The sequence below is a fragment of the Lactuca serriola genome, chromosome 1, assembly GCF_051521515.1.
Source record: "Lactuca serriola cultivar US96UC23 chromosome 1, Lser_US96UC23_V15, whole genome shotgun sequence".
In the NCBI taxonomy this organism is placed as follows: Eukaryota; Viridiplantae; Streptophyta; class Magnoliopsida; order Asterales; family Asteraceae; genus Lactuca; species Lactuca serriola.
This window is the reverse complement of record NC_136408.1, coordinates 103406117-103430425: the sequence shown is the minus strand read 5'-3', so window position 1 is coordinate 103430425 and position 24309 is coordinate 103406117. Positions and strand designations below refer to the sequence as shown.

Here is a 24309-nt window from a genome sequence, read left to right as displayed (position 1 = left end):
TAACGGGAATGGGTAATTGGGTTATTGTTGGTTGGTGAAAATTAAATATGATATTTATTGTGGGTTGAAAACCCTATATGCTCACCAGGCTCCCAAGCCTGACCCACTCAGTTTTAAATTGTATTACAGGTAGTGGCGCATGAGATGGATGAACCATCAAGTTGTTTTGTTTACAAGTCTGCATATGTTTATATTTGTTATATGACTTGTAATGTATTCGTTTATGCTTATTGGTCTGTATCGGAACATGACACCCCGAGTTTTGATTATATAATGAAAAATACATTTCTTTTATGAAATGCTTTGGTAAACATTGTTTTATCATGTTTTGTTTTTGGGAACAAATTCCGCAACTCTTTCAAATCAAAAAGATTTACTCTGAAAATATTTTAAAAGCATAAATGAAAATCGGTCTTTTCTGGCCGAGATTTTGGGGATGTCACAATAAAAGTCATAGTCATCTGCTACCGCTCATACATATCTCCTTCCCGTAGCCATCATCTTGTGGTTCCATTCAATTCTGGCTCCTTCGAGTCATGATTTGGATTGACTAGGTACGAGACTCACAATTTTTGTTGCGAACCCCAGTCAATAATGGGTTATACTACGAGTCTCCTTGTTTTAGGTTTTAGACAAGTCTACTCGTAACTCATATGAGCTGGACAACTATATTTATAACTAATAATTATTCATTAAAATATTGAAATGAATATAATTAATTATACTTTTATTTTCAGTATTTAACAATTATTTGTACCGGGCGAAGGTATTTCACCTTACGTAATATGTCAATTTTATATCTTTTTATTTTTATTATTTGGTTTAATAACTAAAAATTATTTATAAAATATTAATACAATATATATATGTTAAACAGTTTTTAATATATAAATATAGAAGTTTTGACTTTATTGACCGTTGAAGTCTCAAAATTGTTAGTTTGTTTGGCCATTAAAGTTATGATCGTGCTAACTAATCCCTTAAACTTTAAATTTGGTCACCATTTAGCCCTTAGGTTATAGCAAGTTCGGGATGTTACTTTCGTGGCATGCCATGTAGGCTAATTCCGAACACCTTCATCCACATGGCCACTACAAGAAATGTTGGCATTACCGGCGACACTGGGCAATAGCCGCGACATGTAATTGACGCGTTACATGTCGCCGCTATTTCCCAACGTCGCCACTAATTCTCACTAACAACGATCCGCGTCAAATTACCCCCATCCGTCCGATTTGTTTTCAATCCAATGGTTGTAGAGGAATGCCAAAACGCGCTGATTTTTCCCTCCAAGGTGTCGCCGCTATTGCCCTACTGTCGCCGCTAATGCCCCTTATAGATAACCTCATACAGTTCCCTTTTCTGTGACATTTTTCTCTGTTCTCTCGTTTCTTTTGCTGCTTCTCATTTTCATCACTTGGACGAGTCGACTAGGTGAAGGATGAAGGTAAAAGCCGGTGCTAGCCCCTCCTGTCACCACAAGACCGCCACACCTTCCCCCAAAACCTCCAAAACTGGCGACCCTTGAGCTCAATTCCGAAATTGCCCACATTCAAGGTCGAATTCCTCCTATTTTCTATTATTTTTCTGTTTTGGTGCTAATTTGGATGATAAATTATTAGTAATTTTCAATTTTTTTTGAGTGAATATGTTTGTATTTTGAGATAAGAAGTGTTTGTGCATTTTGTTGGATTGTATGCTTTTTCAGATTTGTGGGAAGTTTTTATGCATTTTGTGTATGATTTTGTAATTTATGTTTATATCACATTGGCTTTAAAATGAAATTTGACATGAAATTGAAATTGGATGTATATATACATTTGTTTGATTTTGTATTTAGATGTATAAATTTGTATACATTTGGCTTAATTGTATCAAATTGGATGAAATTAGAATATGCAAATTGGATGTATACATTTTTGCTTAATTATATGAAATTGGATGTATACATTTGGCTTAATTAGGTTATTAATAGCAACTTACTTCTAGTAATGTATTGTATATGGTTTCAAATTTTGTTAGTGACTTAATGTTGGTCATTATAACTTTAGCTTTAATTAGGTTATTAATAGCAATGTACTTCTAGTAGTTTTAACTTAATTATAGAATAAAATTAAATTAATTTTTAAAAAGTCAATAAAAAAATAATAAATTAATTGTAAAATCAAATTAAATTAGTTTTAAAATCAAGTTAATATTAATATTAAAATAAAATAAAATTAGTTTAAAAAATTAAACTAATAACAAAAAAGAAAATATTAAATTAATTAGAAAATCAAATTAATTTACCTTTAGAATCAAATTAAGTTACCTTTATAAAATCAAATTAAATCAATTATAAAACCAACTTAATAGCAACATACTTTTAGTGACTAAATGTTGGTCATTACAACTTTAGCTTTAATTAGGTTTTTAATAGCAATGTACTTCTAGTAATTTTAATTTAATTATAGAATTAAATAAAATTAATTTAAAAAAAAAATCAATAAAAAAATAATAAATTAATTGTAAAATCAAATTAAATTAGTTTTAAAATCAAGTTAATATTAATATTAAAATAAAATAAAATTAGTTTAAAAAATTAAACTAATAAAAAATTATGTTATCCATTTCTGATTATTTGCTCCTCGGGTGTGTGTGTGTGTGTATATATATATATATATATATATATATATATATATATATATATATATATATGCTTTTTGAATACTTTATCCATTTCTGATTATTTGTTCATGTGTTCCCGTGTTGGGATACTTTTTGAATCATCAACTTTATGAATACTCTACTTGATTTTTGTTTCCCATAGAGTAAACCTTACACACTAAATTATGTTTCAGTTGCATCATGTCTATTGATAAAACCTGGGCTACTAATCCATATTGTCAATCTCTCGAGTTCTAGTTAGGACTCGACTCTTTTGTCGAGAAATCCATGTTACACCTAGATTATAAAGGTGAAACCAGATGTCCGTGTGAGAAATGTGATAATCATAACTTCATGGATCCGAAAGCAATGAGACGTCATGTTCGTATATATGGTTTTAGTCAATCATACAAAACGTGGATATATCACGGTGAACCTTTAATCCCTCTAGTTGTAGATGTCGTATCGACAAGCAACGAGATGGATGATGTTAATGACAATGTTATGTGGGAGTTGAGAGAAAATGATACAAACCTCGATGAAGGAACCTCGAATACAGGGGGTAGCGGTGTCGATGATGATTTTAAAGAGTTGTTAGAGGCAGTCGAAACCAAGTTATATCCTGGTTGTACGTTTACTTACCTTGATTTTTTAGCAAAGCTGATGCATATCAAGGTCAACAACAAATGGATTGATAGTTCATTTGATCAACTCCTTGAGTTGTTGCATTCGACATTTCCACCAGACAACAAGGTTCCCCGTTCATATTATTTAGCAAAAAAGAAACAGAAGAAGATAGGTTTGGGGTACGAGTCAATACATGTGTGAAAAAACGATTGTGTTCTCTTCTGGAAGGAACACAAGTCATTTCAAGTTTGTCCCATTTGTAAAGAGGGTCGATGGATTGATAAAAATACCAAGGGTAAGAAAGTGGCTCATAAGGTGTTACAGTACTTTCCAGTGGCCCCTAGACTATGCCGTTTGTATTGTTCACGGTACACTTCCAAAAATATGATATTGCATAGTACTGGGAGATCAGAAGATGGTGTGATGCGTCATCCCATTGATGGAGAGTCTTGGAAAAAATTTGATGTAGATTACCCTGACTTCTCGAGTGAACCTCACAACGTACGTCTAGGGCTGGCAGCTGATGGCTTTAATCCATTTGGTAACATGTGCAATTTGCATAGTACGTGGCCGGATGTACTCACCACATACAATCTGCCACCATGGCTTTGTATGAAAGAGTCATCATTCATGTTGGCCTTGTTGATTCCCGGCCCTAAAGCGCCTGGAAAGGACATAGATGTTTTCCTTAGGCCGTTAGTGGAAGTGCTTAAGTTTTTGTGGCAATTAGACGTACGTATTAAAGACGCAGCGACAAACACATTCTTCACGATGAAAACTATGTTGTTATGGACAATAAACGAGTTTCCAGCTCGTAGTAGTTTATCGGGTTGGAGCGGACAAGGGTATAGGGCATGCCCGACTTGCAATGAAGACACTCTCTCGTACCGTGCAACAAATAAAGTCGTTTATATCATACATCATCTGTTCTTAGATGTTGATGATCCATTAAGGATGAGTTTGAAATTTAATGGGCAACCCAAGACAAGACCCGCTCCGAGACACTTTACTAATAAAGACATACAAGAGCAACTAGGTCGTCTAATACTTCGTAAACCGGGTAAACATCCTAACACTCTCAAGGTAACACATAGATCGGCAAGGATTCGAGTTGAATTGTTTTTCGAGCTCGAGTATTGGTCTTCTCTGCAGCTGAAGCACAACATAGATTTGATGTCTGTCGAGAAAAATGTGGGTGAGAGTCTTTTGGGTACTTCTATGATGAATGATAAGAGTAAAGACACATCAAATGCACATGAGGACTTGAGAAATCTGAATATCCGGCGTAACAAGTTCACTAGACCACATGCAAGGTACTCATTCAAGAAACTTGACCGCAAAATCTTTAGTCATTTTATAAGAGATGTTAAATTGCCTGATGGGTTTGGATCTTACATCAGTAAGAAAGTGGTAGATAATGATACTAACATTATTGGGTTGAAATCTCATGACTATCACATTCTTATGCAACATTTGATACTGATTGGAGTTAGAGTGTTATTGGACAAAGAAACTTCTACACCAATTGTAGATCTTTGTACGTTTTTCAAGCAAATTTGCTCCAGAACACTAAAGGTGGGGGATATGAGGAAAGAAAAAGAAGACATTAGTAGAATATTGTGCAAGTTAGAGTTGATTTATCCTTCAACGTTTTTCGACATTATGATTCATTTAGGTTTGCATTTACCTGATGAAGCGATTGTCGGAGGCCCAGTATGTATGAGATGGATGTATCCGTTCGAAAAGTATATGAAAAAACTAAAAAACTATGTCAGAAATAAGGCGAGGCCGGAAGGTTGTATAGCTGAAGGTTATGTTGCTGAAGAAGCATTGTCATTTTGTTCGATGTACCTTCGAGATGTCAATCGCCTTAAAAGAAACGAAGATGTTGTCATTGAAAAAACAAAGTTTTGGATGTTTGAGTCCAAGTGTCGACCGACGAGCGCAACGCAAATCAAACATATTGATATAAGGGAGAAACGTAATATAGAATGGTTTATACTGAATAGTTGTCAAGAAGTCAGACAATACATCGAGTAAGTGTTCTTACTTTTAATTATCTTTCATTATTTATTGTTACTTTTTTCCATTCATCAATTATATATATATATATATATATATATATATATATATATATATATATTCATCAATAAAGAAAATTCAAATCTAAACATCTTGAAAGTGACGAAAAGACCGAATTTCCCAACTGGTTTCTTGAAAAGGTAATAATAATTAACAAACAAATATCTTTGAAAAATATAACGAATCAAGAATACATAACACATCAACATATGTTTAATAGGTTTATTAGATGGAAAAAGAAAACTCTCTAGAATTCCACAAAGAGTTGTCAGCCCTTTCAATGGGTTCACAAATGGATGTTTATACTTACACTGCATGCATAGTCAACGGTGTTAGGTTTATGGTACTTAGTCGTGATGCACAACGCAAAACGCAAAACTCTGTGGTTCTAGCGGTTGGTGAGAATTGAGAGAAATATTATGGCCAGTTAGAAGAGATTATGGAGGTGGAATATCTATATGATTATTCGACTGTAATATTTCGGTGCAAGTGGTTCGATACGGGAGATATTCCTGATGATAATTTCATCAGTATCGACACAGAAAAAGACGCGTACCAAGATGATCAACTCATATATTCTTCGCAAGCCAAACAAGTTTTCTACATCCGCGAGCCTGTTAATCATCGAAGAAACCAAAACAGAAACCCTCATTTTGTCGTCGAGCATGTTAATCATCAAAGTATTTGGGATCTACCATCCGACAATGCTAGTGTCCAAAATGCTTACAGTGACTCTGTCCAAGATGTCGACAATGTGGAGGCCGAAAATGTTGACATAGTTCAAAACAACTCTTCATCAGGAGCTAGACTTTTAATCGACTTCTCACAATACTTTCAAAACAATGTTGATGTAGCTCAACACAGTGCTGATTATGACGATGAAGACGAGACTGAAGTACCTCCGCCAACGGGTAGAATCGATAATGTTTCCGAGGAAGAGACTGATTATGATGATGACCATTCTGATTATGATACTGATGAAGAAGACATTGAAGTATACGATGCAAGAAACTTTATTTGAAATGTACCTTTAATTCATATTGTTTGTCTAACTTTTATTTATGTTGTTTGTCTATATTGTATATCTTACAATTTCGCAGGGTGACTAACTTTTATTCATATTGTATTTCTATATTGTACATCTTGTAATTTACATGCTACAAATGAGGTTTACTTTGGCGATAGTCTTTGCGATGATGGCCGATGTTATGGGGCTTGGACATGGAGGTGATGGAGCCAGGGATCCACCACTTCCAGAAGGCTTTGGTTGTGGTCGACATGAACAAGATGGTAAGTTTTATTATGATATATTTATTAACTATTTTTATTATTTTATTATAAGTTATCGTGACTAATATTTTTAATTGTATTTTTTCAGCCGAGCTTCCAAAGAAGAGAAGGGGCATGTCAAAAAATATCGAGCTGGGAAAGTTGATACGGGTAAACAAGGGAAAGCCCGTGGATTTGAATTTCAACGGGGAGATCACATATTCCCCAGTTGGGAAGCGTGGTAATTGGTTCACACATCAAATTGGGAGGTATTTGTGGAACGTCCCTTTCAACGTATCTGGTTGGGACAATGTTTCCTCCGCCTTAAGGAACGCAACAGTTGTGCATCTAAAGGTAGCTTGGATAAAATTTTAAGTTTAGTTGTGATTGTTATTTAATTAACTAAATTTTTATGTATTTTGCAGAATAAATTTGATTTGGATAAGGTTAATATGGATCCGGAGCATGCTCAATTGTTGCGGAGCATTGATTCTAGTCTTGCAAAAGTTTACAGAGGCCGAAAAAGTAAAGCTCATTCTTATTTTAAGGAAATTGGAGGGCAGGGTATCTCACATGAAAATTGGGCGAAGGCAGTCGAACATTTTCAAACACTAGAATTTTTAAGGCGTTCGGCGTCAAACACAGAATGTCGTGCAAAACAAGTAGTTGTAAACAGAGGGGGGATTGAGCTCGTACAGCAATGCATGCTTCAAAGAAGTAAGTTATGATATATTTAAATATTTATTTAAAGTATAGGTAATCTAATTTTTAATGTTAAATAGGATATCAGTCGAATCGAAGTTTTTCGTAAGACTAATTCCAATCGCCAAGGGGTATTTTATAGTCTTGCAGTCGAGCAACAATACGCAAGTGGTTAATTTGTATTTTCATATAAGTGTTTATATCGTCAAGGGTATTTAGTAATATAATTTTTATGATTTTTATTATTTTTTGAAAATATAGAATGCTTTACTCGAGGAGATCAACCAACGAACCCAAGCTACTTCTAAAGCAAGCGGTCTAACACCCACTGATATAAAAAACTGTTTTGAAAGAATATTGGGTGTTCGACGCGGACATATCAGAGGCATTGGGCGTAAACCCCTTAACGTTGTGTCCATGTACGATCAGTAACAACCAGTGTCACCAGAACAACCGCAATCATAGGTAATTGTTAGTTTAAGTTGAAAAGTATAAGAGTAAATTACACGAATGGTCCCTATGGTTTGGGGTAATTTGCGTGTTTGGTCCCTAACTTATTTTTCTAACTTGGAAGGTCCTTACTGTTTGTTTTTGTTACGTGCTTGGTCCCTGTCTTACCTAAAAAGACTATTTTACCCTTGATTTTTTAATTTATTTAACTGAATACACCCCCCAAACCCATCCTCTTCACCCTACCTTATCCACCACATCATCTTTCTCTATTTAAATAATAGTACTTTTAGGTAAAATAGGGACCAAACGCGTAATAAAAACAAACAGTAGGGACCAAGCGCGTAACAAAAACAAACAGTAAGGACCTTTCGAGTTAAAAAAATAATTTAGGGACTAAGCACGCAAATTACCCCTAACCATAGGGACCATTCGTGTAATTTACTTAAAGTATAATGATATAATGGAAAAATACAATGCTATTATGGAAAGTAGAATGCTATAATGATATGTTGGTTATGATTTGATATGTTGATATTTTGTAGTTTGGTAATTTTTGTAAAGTAAATGCTATAATGGAAAGTTGAATGCTATAATGATATGTTGGTTATGGTTTGATATGTTGATATTTTGTAGTTTGGTAATTTTTGGAAAGTACAATGCTATAATGGAAAGTAGAATGGTATAATGATATGTTGGTTATGATTTGATATGTTGATATTTTGTAGTTTGGTAATATTTTGGAAAGTAAATGCTATAATGGAAAGTAGATGTATGTTTAAGTGTATTTGATATGTTGATATGTTGATATTTTGTAGAATGGTATAATTTTTGGAAATTATAATGTTATTATGATATGTTGGTAATATATTTTGTTTTCTTTGTAGTTGGAAATGTTGCAAACAATACTAAAATACCCGGTTTGTTCTACAACATTGGAAGAGTGGCTTCCCTCATTGCCGCTACCAAATAATGAAGGAAATGATGAGGACGAGTAGTTACTTTAGGATTTTATGAAATGTTTTGTAATTTGGAAGAATACTTTAGGTTGTGGTATGATTAATATTTTGGATTGGTTGTGTATCGATTAATATTTCTATAAAAAGTTATCAGATTTTATAAATGTTATATTGTTTTTTATAAATGTAATGTTAAATAAACAAAAAAAAAACCAAAACTGTTTTTGCGGCGACATCTTTTGCGGCGACATCTATGCATTAACGACGATATCCTATTAGCGGCAACAAGTCAATAGCGGCGGCGAGGACCCTTTAGCGGCGACTAGATGCGTATTAGCGACGAAGCATCTCCGGCGACGCATTTGCAGTGACATGTCGCTGCTAAAGGTATTAGCAGCGATAATCGTTACCATTAGTGACAACATTCGTCGCCACTATTGCCCAGTTTTCTTGTAGTGGGCGCTGACATGGAATTAATTTTTTTTTCTAAAATTAGTATTATTGTCCCTAAGTTCATAGAAATGTGAAAATAACAAAAACGAGGGTAAATTTCTTCATTTCATATGAATTTAACGCCACGTTATCACAATATGGATGAAGGTTGTAAGAAGTTGCACGATTAATATTTTAGTGGCCAAATGTAGGGGTGTTGAACGGGTAATTTTTTCGGGTTTCGGGTAATTCGGGTCGGGTTATTCGGGTTTTTCATGTTAGAAAAATTACCCGTTACCCTACCCAAACTAAATTTGGGTAATTCGGGTTTGGGTAATTCGGGTATCGGATCGGGTTTGGGTAATTCGGGTATTACCCGAAATATATGATTTTTTTTTTGAATTTCACCTAAAAATAAATGTAATAAAATAAATACGTCGTGCTTTATTAGTCTTGTTTATATAAACAAACGAGACATAAACGAAGTTACTCAAGCTTTGAACATTGAGATTTTCTACTCAATAATACATGAGATATCAAGTAATTTTTTAACGACTTAATCTTATCTAATAAGATGTTAAAAAAACAAATACCTAAAGATCTTAATTTAAAAGTTTAAAATGTTTAAGATAAATGTAGTCATAAGTTTTGTCATTTTCTAAAGTTTCGTCAAGATAATGAGTTTGTTAGTTGTAATAAAAACTTTAATCAATAAAACAGTTAAATTTTAAAGAACGTGATGATATATAAAAATTACTTTTAATATTGTTAGTGTCGTATTGTCATAATAAATATATTTATGTTTTATAATAATGATAGTTAGTTTAAGCGTGATCAAATACCTGTTATATAGTACAAGCTCTACAAAAAAAAAAATAATAATAATAATTTGGGTAATTCGGGTATACCCGAAACCCAAAAAATATACCCTTTACCCGACCCGAAAAAATTCCGGGTAACCCGATTACCCGGAAAATTTTACCCGATACCCGATTTACCCGACCCGTTTTACCCGATACCCGAAAAAATCGGGCGGGTAATTCGGGTATCGGGTATTTTCGACAGAGCTAGCCAAATGGTGACAACTTTTAGACTTCGATGGCCAATAAAGTCAAAACCCCCTAAATATATTTAATGTAACAAATAAGTTCATAAATTAATGTATTACTCATATAAAAAAGATAAATGTTTTGTATAATTATGTGGGGCCCAAAAATAATGAAGTGGCATGCAATATGCCTTGCAGTATTTGATAGATGAAAGGTGACGTGACATGAAAAATCTCATTTGCAAGCCACTTGAGAAACTGTTGTGGGTGATCTTATTTTTCTATTCTATCGGTCATGCTTGAATGTAGATTCGACATTTGTATTGATGATTATGAGTAGATTCTTTATTGGTAAAAGTCATATGGTAACTTCTTTAGTGTTCTTCGTACACCACATTAAAAATTGCTATAATGTAAAATTTAAGGGTAGATTCTTTATTGGTAAAAGTTAAAATACATTGGCCTTATTGGTAAAAGTCGATATTTGATTTTAAATGCTAAAAAATTCAGGATGTATAATCTATCTATACAAATTAATTAATGAGCTCACACAATTATAAACTCGGATTCAAATTTATGCATTTTCATTATAAAGTTTAAATACATCAAGTTATGTCTATTTGATGATATTAGAGAAATTTATTGAAATGCACAGTGAGAAGGCTATATTAAAATTTCATGTGTTAATCAAACAATATCGCCACCTAAGAAACTAAGAAAGTGGTTACCTGCCATTTGCGTTCTCCCCTTTTATATCAGCAACTTCGGTAAGCGCTTGAATCCATCTGTCAATCTTTTGACCCCATTGACTTCTTTTATTTGCATTTATCTCTGCCACCATCTTGTGTTTGTGCTCAGCCATTGCAACTCCAAACGTACTTTCTTGCTTCTTAATATGGGTGGGCTCGACATGATAAAAAATCGGGACGACAATATGGTTGCATGCCATACGTTGCTCAAGGATCAATACCAATTCATCAAGGCACCATGAAGAATTAGCATAATTTTTGGACAACACAATAATAGAAGCCCTAGATGCTTTAATTGCACTCTCCAATTCCGGTTTCAGATCTCCTCCGGTTTCAATCTCTTCATCATCAAAAAAGGTGGAGATATTGGCATCAAGGAGGGCCTTATGGAGATGATCAGTGAAACCATATCGAGTATCAACACCCCGAAAACTTAAAAACACATCATATTTATAATCGTTACTAGGAGAAGATGACCCTTCTTTAAATTTAGAAAGAACAACCATTATAAACAATGGGAAGCTATGAGTAATTTGCGACTAGACTAACAATTTGAAAGTAATGGACTTTGTAAAGGAAATCTAAGATAACAGCTACTTTCGATTAAAGTTGATCATACCTTATGTAGAGTTCTTGGAAACTTATAAATTAAGAAACTGAAATTGTAAATTCCTAAGAAATTGACTTGAGGTACCTGACCTTGAAGATTCAACATACCTATTTTCATGAGGTTTGAACTGGACTGTTTCAATTAAACAAAAGAAAAAGAGTCCAGACTACTTTGCTTTTGTTTAGACCTAATTGAAAATACTTTCAAGTTTCAACTGTCTTTTTTCTTTCCTCGGTGTATACGACGAATCATTTATGAAACTATATATATATATATATATATATATATATATATATATATATATATATATATATATATATATATATATATATATATATATATATATATATAACCGCTATAGCACTTCTATATCACCATGTGAACCGCTATATCAAATAGTGGACGGTGACCGTTATTTGATTTTTTTACAGTCGGTCATTACCATATGTAGCTTTCTTGGAAACTTATAAGCTACGAAACTGAAATTGTAAATTGCTAAGAAATGGGGTTGAGGTACTTGACTTAATTTGAAGATTCCACATACCTATTAGACTATTTTAATAGAAATAGTTCTACTAAAAAACACAAGTTTCAAAAATTTTGTTCAAGATTCTTAACATTTGATCATTATCAGATCTACAAAAACATAAATAAACTTTCTTTTGTTAGAAGAATGAATTACCTAATCATAACTATAAGTCAATCTTTTGTACCTATTAATTGTTTAATTTAAATTTAAAATTAAATAGCGATAATGCCACATCACATTATAATATATATTCTTCTCAAAATTTTGAATCTGTATTAAGATAATGTTTAAATCTTTTTTAATATTCATTGATCTAAACCATATTTTTTATAAAGTCTAAGTCACCAAATTTCTTGTTTATAACTGACATGCATGGTGTAATAGTTTTATTTTATTGTTTTTGCATTTTTCATTCCTGAAAAAAATGTTTCATCATGTTTATGGTCCCTAAATCCTTTAACTGACAATCTTTTGGAACCACAATATGGGCTGTCTCCCTAGCTTCTACTCCAAACCCTAAAATTATAATCGAAGTAAACAATTTTTTTTTGTTGCTTCTTATCATACATCTATTCCTTAAGAACTCATCAATAGAAATTAGGGCTGTCAAATCGGGCAGTCGTGTCGTGTTTTTGCCTGACACAACACGACACGACAGTGTTTTGTATGACATGAACACGACACGATGTCGTGTTTTTTTTCTTTAACATGAAAACGAACCAATTAAAACACGACAACACGACACGACATGACAAAGATAATATTACATAACTATTAGTGTATTTCATTCATAATTAAAGATATATAACACGATAAAAACAAAAAACACGAAAAACTACCAACCACATGCTTAATCGTGTCAATTTTGTGTCGATTTATGAACACGAACACAACACAACACAACATCGTCTTTTTTAATCTTGACACGACACGAACACGAATTCGAATTTTGATTTCGTCCCGATTTCGTTTTGTTTCGTGTATTTTTGTCATATCGTGTCATAAATTGACACCCCTATATACAATCATAACTATATGATGTAGTTGTTGGTCAAGGATTGACCTGGTAATTAGGAAAAATAAAAATGTGGGCAGTCATCACCGTTAGAAAATGAACTGGCCCTAGTATTTCTCTTTTTCTGTTAAATCTAGTAGTATAAATAGAGTAGTTCAGTGATCACAATTCATCAGTTGAAATTTCATTTGTAAAGCAACTCAATCATTATGTTGCTAGTAAGTTTCATTCAATAAGAAAATTATTCGGCTGCCAATTCCAGTTTTACCCCTATTACCCTTGTTCTTGTTTATTGTTATATTGCTTGATCTCCAACATTTGGTATCAGAGCAAAACAAACAGATCCTGATGAATTGTATGCCCAAGTATCCTCGATTCAACAAGATGATAGCCCCATCATCATCCAATCAGCCCAAAGATAATCCTTTTCCTCTTCAATGTCCAATGCTAACCTCACTAAATTACAACACCTGGTCAATTAAGATGGAAGCCATCATGGATGCCCATGGGTTATAGGATGCCATTGAGCCACCAACCGGAGTGGTTGGGGATTAGAAGAAGAGCAAGCAGGCTTGAGCTTTCATCTTCCAATCTGTACCAGAGGAGATTCTTGCAGAGGTTGCTAAGAAGAAGATAGCCAAGGAAGTTTGGGACTCTCTAAAGTCACGGTATGTAGGTGCAAAGAGGGTCCAAAAGGCAAGGCTAAGGGTACTCAAGAGTGAGTTTGAAGCATTTCAAATGAAGGAGTCTTAAACCATAGATGATTATGCAGGAAAGATATCAGCCATGATTTCAAAGTTTGGGAGTGCAGGGGCAATATTGGAAGATTAAGAATTGGTGAGAAAGCTTTTCGACACAGTTCCGGAAAGGTTTATAAACCTGGTGGCATCAATTGAACAAAGCTTTGACATGGAATCGATGCTATTTGAAGAAGAAATTGGGCATTTGAAGGCTTATGAGGATAGGCTCCGGCTCCGAAAGGCAAGTACACTGGGAGATAATGCCCTGCTGCTTGCTAAGGCAGAACGCTCGTCAACCCACCGGAGTCCAAGCAAGCAAAATTCAGCAGGTGGTCGAGGAAGGGGCGGAAATAATAATCGGGGCGGAAGAGGCAGCACACGAGGGCGAGGCTCGTCTCGTGGTAGAGGTGGGCGCTGGGGTGGTGACTCACGACAGGAGGCAAACAACACAAAAAAAGCCACGAGACAAGAGCAACATCAGATGCTATGAATGCCAAGAGCTTGTTCATTATGCATCGGAGTGCAAGGGAAAGAAGCAGCAGGACCAAGAAGTAAACTTGGTCGCTGATGAAGAAGAACCATCCCTATTGCTAGTTGTTTGTGGTGAAGAGAACAGCGAAGTAGTCCTATTGAATGAAGAAAAAGTCTACCCAAACCAATTCAAAGAAAAAAATGAGGACAACATATGATATCTAGACAATGGAGCTAGTAACCATATGACTAGATGCAAGGCCTTGTTTGCTGAACTTGACGAGAAAGTAACGGGGCAGGTTCAATTCGGTGACGGGTCCAGGGTTCCGATCAAAGGAAAAGGTGCTCTCCTATTTGATTGCAAGAATGGTGATCAATTTGTCATCCCAGATGTGTATTATATTCCTGCCCTGCACAGTAATATAATAAGTCTGGGACAAATGACTGAAGAGGGGTATGACATAGGGATGAAGAAGGAGTTCCTAAGAATGTATGATGAAGCAGGAAGCTTGGTTATGAAGGTGTAGAGATCCAAGAACAGACTTTATAAAATTAAGCTTACACCTGGGAAGCCTGTGTGCTTAGCCATGAGTATAAACGATGAATCATGGTTATGGCACACATGCATGGGACACTAACTTCAGAACACTCGAGGAGATGACACGTAAGAAGATGGTATTAAGCATGCCCCAGGTGACTCATCCATCACAGGTGTGTGAAGGATGTATGCTGGCCAAGCAACCAAGCCAAGCTTTTCCAAAGGAAGCCACGTGGAGAGCTAAAGAGCCACTACAGCTAGTGCACGCAGACTTATGCAGACCCATCACCCCAACTACTAAAGGAGGGAATCAATATTTCCTCTTAATCGTGGATGACTACTCATGGTATATGTGGGTATACTTGATCAAAACAAAAGATGAAGCGTTGAGCATGTTTCAGAAGTTCAAATTGCAAGTTGAGAAAAAAAGCAGCCATAAAGTCAAGATGATAAGAACTGACCGTGGAGGTGAATTCAATTCGAATCAATTCCAGTTCTTTTGTGAGCAGGCGGGAATCAAGCGACAATTGACAACACCACACACCCCACGGCAAAATGGGGTTGTGGAACGTCGAAATATGACGATTTTGGAGATGACTAGGGAACTACTCAAGGCTATAGGGATACCGGATCAATTTTGGGGGAGGCCGTGAGACATTCAGTGTATTTGTTGAACAGAACAAGCACAAAAGCGCTCAAAGATGTAACCCCATACGAATCACTGAAAGCTTCTAAACCCTCGATCGCACACTTGAAGATCTTCAGTTGCATGGGATTTGTGAAGAAATTGAGAGGCCTGAGCAAACTAACTGATCGAAGCAAGCCAATGGTGTACCTGGGAACAGAAGAAGGAACAAAAGGGTATCGTATGTTTAACCCCAGCAGTTGACGGATAGTGATAACTCGAGACGTGATCTTTGACGAAAGAAGGCCTTGGGCTTGGAATAATGAAACAATGGGGGAGCCACTTTCAACGCCTTATTGGATCAATGTTATTGTCCATGAAGGAGCCCAACCCCAGTCGGCCCAAGATCCTGATCAGTCAATTAGCACTAACGAAGACCCTGTGATGCCGTTAAACAATCTCTACGGAGACATTGGATTGGATGAATCACGACTTGAAGACTCGACACAGTCGTATGTACCTGGTACCAACTTGACACCTCCTAGTCGAGTATCGACGATCCAATCAAGAAGCGGGTCTGTAGCTTCATATGATGACACACCAACACGGGGCTTTCACTCAATCAACGACTTATATGAAAATACGACAAGACTGGAGGAGGAGTAGATACGGGATCTGTATGAAAGTAATCAAGAATTAATGTTGGTTGATGATGAACCCACAACCTACAAAGAAGCATCAAGTGAAGAAGGGTGGAAACGAGCCATGGAAACGGAAGTGAAGTCAATTGAGAAAAAAAATACCTGGACTTTAACCAGGCTACCCCCAAATCGCAAGGTGATAGGGGTAAAGTGGGTATTTAAGGCGAAAAAGAATGCAGTTGGGGAAGTAATCAAGCACAAGGCTCGTTTGGTCGCCAAGGGTTACGTTCAACAAAGGGGTGTCGACTTTGACGACGCATTTGCACCGGTGGCCAGGCTGGAGACGATAAGATTGATCCTCTCGGTATCGACGAAGGAAAATTGGCTTGTACATCACCTGGATCTCAAGTCAGCATTCCTACATGGTGACCTTAAGGAGGAAGTCTACGTAAGTCAACCCATTGGATTCACAGTCAAAGGCAAGGAAGACTAGGTATATCGCCTTCACAAGGCCCTATATGGGTTGCGACAGGCACCAAGGGCATGGAATACAAAACTTGACCAGTCACTCGAATTCACCAGATGCGTTCAGGATCAGGCTGTCTACAAGGTACACAAACCCAACTTGAATCTCATAGTTGGAGTATATGTAGATGATCTCATAGTCACTGGGTCAAGTGAGAAGGGAATCCAAGTATTCAAAGATAGAATGAAGTGTTTGTTTGATATGAGTGATCTCGGATTGTTATCATATTACCTGGGAATTGAAGTAGTACAGGGTAAGGATGGTACAATGCTCACACAGAAGGGGTATGCTGAAAAGATCTTAAAGACTTCAGGTATGGAACGCTGCAATAGTTCTCAGTACCCAATGGAGCCAAAACTCCAGTTAACCAAAGATGAAGATGGTGAACCAGTAAATGCAACAATGTACATGAGGCTTGTTGGGAGTTTGAGATACCTGGTCCACACAAGACCAGACCTCAATTACAGTGTTGGAGTGGTGAGCAAGTTTATGCAAATTCCCAAACAAAGTCACTATGCTGCTATAAAACATATCTTGAGATATGTGAAGGGAACAACCCAGTATGGGCTAAAGTATCACAGGGGAGGTGATGGAAGACTTGTGGGATACAATGACAATACTTGCAACAGTGATTGTGAAGATAGAAGGGGAACCACTGGAGTAGCTTTCTATTACTCAAGAAATCTCATAACATGGGCATCGCAGAAACAGAAAACAGTGGCACTTAGCTCATGTGAAGCCGAGTATATGGCTGCAACTGCAGCAACATGTCAAGGACTGTGGTTAAGAAATTTGTTCAGTGAGCTGATGGGAAAGAAAGCACAGAAGGTGAAGCTGCTAATCGACAACCAATCCACCATTGCACTCATAAGAAATCTGGTGTCTCACGATAGAAGCAAGCACATAGATAGAAAGTTCCACTTTATTCGTATGTGTGTTGAAAAGGAACAGATTCAAGTGGAACATGTGAATGGAGATCAACAGAAGGCTGATGTTCTAACAAAGGCAATGCCAAGGATAAAGTTTGCTGAGATGAGAGCACTAATTGGCATAGAAGATCTGAAGAAGAAAGGTCAACCTTGAGGGGGAGAAATGTTGGTCAAGGATTGACCTGGTAATTAGGAAAAATAAAAATGTGGGCAGTCATGACCGTTAGAAAATGAACTGGCCCTAGTATTTCTCTATTCTGTTAAATCTAGTAGTATAAATAGAGTAGTTTAGTAATCACAATTCATCAGTCGAAATTTAATTTGTAAAGCAACTCAATCATTAGGTTGCTAGTAAGTTTCATTCAATAAGAAAATTATTCGGCTGCCAATTCCAGTTTTACCCCTGTTACCCTTGTTCTTGTTTACTGTTATATTGCTTGATTTCCAACAGTAGTCAAGTCTAAATTGTCAATATAATCGAGTTAGATCAAAATAATCTACTTTTTAATTCCAATTTAAAGAAAAAATCCGACCTAAACCTGTTTCCATGGTTGATGTTTTAACTTTTAATACAATATTCACACCTTGTTTTTCTCTTTATGCATATTATTAGATAGATTCCCAAGCAATTGATACCGATTGGATATAAATCAAGAGAGAGTGGAATTGAGGCTTGAATTTAATTAATGATTCCCCACATTCTGAAGGTGGGTCTCTCCCAAAGTAACTAAAAGTGGTTACAACTCATTAAGCAGCATTGACCACTTCACTTGCTCTCTTCTTGCATATCTGACCTTATAGGAAGCTCAACAGTAATCTACTAATCTATGTCTAAAATTATCTATGTTCTACCGCAATGCAACTACTACTTAAAATATGCCTTTTGAGTTTTGTTATTTTATAGCCTTGCCTTAATGAAATACATAGTTTTATGGATTCAAATAATATTCAACAAAATTGAACTTAGATGTCCAGTTCCAACATTTGTAAAAATAAAATTCGAATCTCAACACAGTTGCCATATAAGCATAATCTACTGACTCCAAACTTCAAGCAATTCACAGATTTATCAGAATAATATAAAAATAGACTTTACATGACTTATAATTTTAACCCAGATTAAAAATCTCAACAAACTTCAAACAATTCAAAGATTTATTAAAAACATATAAAACCTAAAAATCGAATTTAGATGGCTTATTATTTTAACACAGATTAAAACATGTTAACAATGTCTACTGATTTAGATTTTTCAAAGTCACCCAAAAGAATTAGGTTAAAACTCAAATTTGAAGTTTTCAACTTACTTGAACTTGACTAGAAGACCGAGAAACCGAAAGCGTTGACGAAGAAGAAGAAGAAGAAGTCAGAGAGAGGCGGAGAATGGTGAAACGACTCTGTTCCATTTTCGGGTGTTTGTGGGCCGAGAAAGAGTGACTCGCATTATTCCCTTCCTTGCACATGTCTTTTTCTAGAGTAAATTACAGAAATAGTCCCTTTTTTTTTATCCATTTTCTAGGTTTGGTAAAGTCGATGAAATATTTATAGGGACCATTCTATGGTTTGGAGAAATTATGCTTGTGGCCTGTGATTAGATGTGTTCGTTTGGATGGATCGGTTTGATTCAATCCAATCAAGTAAATCCAAATTGATTTCGGTTTTCAAAACATGGATCCGAATTGTTCAAACTAAATTCAAATCCGATCCGATCCGATCCATTTACAATACGGTTGGATCGGTTTTTATAATTCGGTTTTCAAAAACCGAAACATTTTAAAACGACATATAATTATAATATTAACCAACTTTACACAAGAAGACAAAACAAGTAATTTAGTTGTGAATTTAAAGTTATAAACAATTAATAAGAAGATATATTATAGTTAAATATTTTATAGATACAAAACTTTCGAGAGCAAATGCATATTAATGTTTTTTTTTTATCAGGAGAAACGTTTTGAACCTATTTGAAAAAATAAATTACAAAATTAATAAATAATTATAGATATATATTATAAATAGATAAATAATAAATGTTTATTCGGTTTTTTTGGACTATTCGGTTCTTATTTTATAAACCAAAACCAATCCGAAATCCAAAATAATAATTCGGTTTTGTTGAAAATCAATCCAAAAATCCGAATATCCGAACAAAATAGTCCAATTGGACAATTCGGTTTTATCCGAATAGTGAACAGCCCTACCTGTGATACAAGGTCTCTTAGAGAATCTCGGATTATTAAACAATAAATGTTATATTATCATTTCAATAATCTTGACTTCTATATAAATTATCACTTCAATAGTTTTGCTTATTTTAATAGTTATTTTTTATATAAATTGAACTAAGTTTTACTCATATATTTAAATTTTTTATAAAACATCCTCATTTAATTAGACCATTTTTAAACACAAATATTATTTTACTATGAACATATAAATACAAATACATTGACTCATTCTTTATATACGTAAACTATAAAAAATTATTATGTTATTGTTACAAAAAAAATAAAATAAAAACAATGAAATCATTATATTATCGTCAAAAAAATTAATATTCTATAAATAAGACGCCATTAAATATTTAATAAAAATAATTAACTAGTAAAGAAATAAAATAAATTTGTAACATTCTGTTTCGAAAAGTTTCTTATTTCGGGATTGTGGACAATAAATAGATCAAGTAAATGTCTTGGACTTCAAGGGAATAGGGTTTAAACCCTATTTGATGTTGATAATATTGTTTATCCAATCCAAGCCCTTGGTTTGTGTTGGAGTCAAAGGGGCAAAACGAGAAAAGTTATATTTCGGACTACTTGCATGAAATATGGATTTTTTTTTAAGACGTTTTTAGTCCAAGATATATAGATAATATTGTGGGGCTCCTCAACACCTGTATGTGGATATAAAGATCGTTGAAATCGGGGTTGAAAAGAAGAAGTTATGACCGTTTGATGTTAGGGCGGTTTTGGGTTAAGCTGTGTACGTTGGGCGTACGGGGGACATACGTTGGACATACTAGGGCATCCTTGAGTACGTTGGGCGTAGGTGATCAGTGCCTAAACCCTATTTTCATGGTTTGAGCCCTATTTAAGCTCCTTAACTTCCCCAAACTCATTCCATTCTCATCCTCCACCTCTCCAACACCCTCTCTTGAAATCCTAACCTTAATTTGAGCCTTGTGAGCAAAAAGAAGGTGTTTTAAGTGCTTTGGGAGTGTACTTGGTATACCTTAGAAAAGAGGGAACTCATTAAAGAAGCATTGGTTGCATTGGAGCTTATAGATCCAGACCTTGTTCACTTTGATCATTCTTCTGGAGGTATAAAGTTTGAATCTTGATGATGAAATTGTTAAGTCTAGCTACTTTTGGGTGTTATGAAATTTTGGTCACTTTAAGTGCATAAAGTTTATATCTTGAAAGTTTGTGACTTGTTATGGATAAAGTTGGAAACTTATCCATCCAAACATCATATTGTTTTAAATCTGAAGGTTGGGGACTTTGACATAATGGATTAAGCTAAAAAAGATGCACTTTTGGTCCCTTTGAGACTTAAAGAGTAGATCTTGTTTGTTGGGACCATTCTAATAGATAAATTTAGAAACTTTATCCATTATGGAGCTATTAGGAACTATAAAAATGTGGTATTGATCATTATTTCCCTTCCATGCATGAGTTACAAGGTCTTAATGGGTTAAGTACTTAACGTTTTTAATGTTAAGCACTTATTGGCCATGCAAGACCATAAAGTTGGAAACTTTATTGTCAAAAACAACATTTGGTGCTTTGATCTAGTTTTGGCGAAAAGACTTAACGTATTAAGGTCTTTTGAGAAGGGTTGCTAACCAGGTGTGTGTGTGTTGCACCTACGCGGCCGAAGCACCAACTCCTCGATCAAACAGTGTATCCGCCGCGTACGAGGTTGGGTTGACTCGGCTGGTTTCTTGAGTTTAACCAATTTAGAACAAAGGGTGTTTTGGGTAATTTGATATTAATTTTAAATTAGGCAATATTTTGAATAATAGGTGCCGGATCGAGCCGATTTTCGGAGTATAGATTTGTTCAGCTTTTGTTTGGACTAAGAGGTGAGTTTTCCTCACTGTACTTGTGGGTCAAAGGCACCAATTCCGACCCACTAGATTTTTTCTATCCTAGTTATAGGATAGTGATATGCTAGTATATGACTGATTAGTAAATCTGTATGATTATTTTTATTTTCTGGTTCTGTGTTTATGTTTACCTATTACATATGTCAACATATTGTGGTTGGGGTGAGGCGATCCCGCTTTGTGTTGAAGGCCAAGATACCTGGGGCATTCCGAATAGCCTGTAGGCTATGCAAGGTGATCCAGTCAGGCCGAAGGCCCGAAGAGTAGTCTGGATACGTTGTAGGCCCTGCGAGGCGGTTCAGTCATGTTGAAGGCTTGTAGAGCGGTCCAGATAGGTCGTAGCCCCTATGAAGCGGTCCAATCAGGTTGAAGGCTCATATTTGCATACTTTATTTGTTATGTTGTGTGATGGTACCTTAGGGGAACTCACTAAGCTTTGACTTACAATTTTAGTTTATTTATTCTGGTACTTCTGATCATCAAGGGAAAGTGAAGGCGTGATCGTGCACATCTTCCTGTTTTGTTCCATTGGTTCTTGGGAAAACTCTTATTTTGAATAATAATTTTGAATCAATGGTTTTGTAAACACTTTATGGATGAATTGGGTTATTTTTGGAAAATTTTGATTTTTATGATTTTTAGGTCGTTACAAATTGGCATCAGAGCCTTGGTTTGAGAGAATTGGATGAGCATTCATGTGAATCCAGACTCAAACTAGGGAACTGCAAATGTTTTTAAAATGGTTTTCAAAATTAACCAAGGAAGGATGCAATGTGTACGATCAGTAGGAGCATGAAAGTATACCCTAAGTTTCCCACATTGTTATTTGATATGTTATTTATGATAGAACAACATGTTAGTGATATGCTAGGGATCTTCAGGAATTGCATGATAGAATTGCCTGGTATATAATGCCTAATAGCTTAGGGTTACTTCTTTTATGGAACTGACACCATTATTGTAATTGCATTGTGTATGCATCATAGTTGTACATAATTAAGATTGTATAGCTTGAGAATGTTCGGCTTAGCCTTTTTTCCTATTCTTGTTTGATGAAGGGCTTAGGGTTGAATCAAGTATTCGACTGTCTATAGGATCCAATGTTATGTATGATTAGCGTACGCGAGTGCTGCATGTTTGGTGGAAGTTTCATGGATGAGGTTATGTGTGGGCAGCCGACTAATTAATGAATGTTTAGTTATTCTCTAGGAAGCGAGAATAGGATGTAAGCATACCCTAATTTTTGTATTTGTTTTGGGTGGTTGTAATGATCCTTAAGACAAATACGTGTAGGTGTGGAAGGTTGTATGGGCCCATACTACTGAAAGCACAAGATCCGTACACATCGCAAGGAAGTCACGAACCTTGAGGGGTAGTCTCATCATGTGGTTGTTGCGATGTGTATTGTGGCATTCTGATGCATTTTGGTTTGATTTAGTATGGAGCTCTCGAGGGGATTTGATTCAGGATCTAGAGTTGAGGGCTAAGATAGGCCAGTGTTGATTGTTGATCAGATGCGGGAGATGATTACCATTAAGGTTTCACAGATATTACGGGAAGAATTGTATAGTATTGTTGATCGGATCACTGGCAGGCTAATTGACAAGTTTGAGGAGGGAACTACAAATTTACAGGTTGTGAGGGGGGATTGATGAGATGACTACCGGGGAAGATACCATGGTTTGATACCATGATTTGTGGCAGTGTTTCTATATCTTTCGGTCTTTGATAATGGTTGTTCAGGCATGAAAATAGGTCTGGTGATTATTTGGGCCTTAGTGATCATGTTAGTGTGGATTTGAATGGTGCAAACCGAGTTGAGTTAGTTTGTTTTGAGGTATCAAGAGCCTTGCTCGAGGCCGTGGTAATTGATTCGCAGGACTCACGAAGGAAGTGATTGTTATGATTGGCTCGAGGAATGAAGATAGATGTTGAGTGGTTGAAAGATGGATTGGAATGCCGATATCTATGGCGGAGTTATGTTTTTCCAGCTTGTTGTGCTCGAAGGAAAGACAGAGCACATGGCTAGATAGTTGCATGATATTGCCATATTTATACCTGTTTTTAGGCAATATTTAAGTACATTTTTATATATAAGTTGGTAATTTCTTTAGAATAATGGTACTTATGGGCTTAAATGTTATTTGCAGCCAAAAAGAAGATATTTTGAAGAAAAGGGACTAAAAGCATTAAAGAAAGAAACTTTGGGAGTTAAAAGATTAAAGGAAAAGAAAATCTGGAAAAAGTGTCTTCACGTCGTGAGAACTTGAAGATTCACAACGTGAGAATAAGTTCTAGAAGATATGTACGCGGGTGAAGGAATCCTTGACGGGCACGGTTATCTGGAACTCACGACGTGAATATCTTATTATTCACGACGTGAATTATGAAAATCAGCAACTATATATATCCTTAACCATTACGAATAGAAGGAACTTTTGGCTAGAGAAAGGGGTTCCAGAAGGCGATTTTGAGCAGAAGAAAAGTCCCGGAAAGAGGTTTTCAACACCAAAAGAGTGAAGGTCCATAATTTAGTTTACTTATTAGTTACTTAGAATATGTTTCACTATACATTGATTTGTGTTAGTGTGTTAGTTGCTATTATGAGCA

The 24309-nt window shown here is 35.4% G+C and overlaps 2 protein-coding genes and 1 pseudogene across 2 annotated transcripts in view; 1 reads left to right on the top strand and 2 right to left on the bottom strand.

Annotated features, from left to right (window-relative positions):
• Positions 1-11802, bottom strand: part of LOC145096597 (uncharacterized) — a 30796-nt gene extending 18994 nt beyond the window's left edge. The window contains exon 1 of the mRNA XM_079034110.1: positions 10944-11802. The gene's annotated coding sequence lies outside the window, so the exon portion shown is untranslated. The remainder of the gene's footprint in view (positions 1-10943) is intronic.
• On the top strand, positions 3658-5313 carry LOC145059680 (uncharacterized). The gene has a single exon (XM_079007493.1). The coding sequence runs from the start codon at positions 3658-3660 to the stop codon at positions 5311-5313; it is 1656 nt and encodes a 551-aa protein (XP_078863619.1).
• LOC145059671 (toll/interleukin-1 receptor-like protein pseudogene) lies at positions 10940-11470 on the bottom strand (annotated as a pseudogene).
• Positions 11803-24309: the final 12507 nt, after the last annotated feature.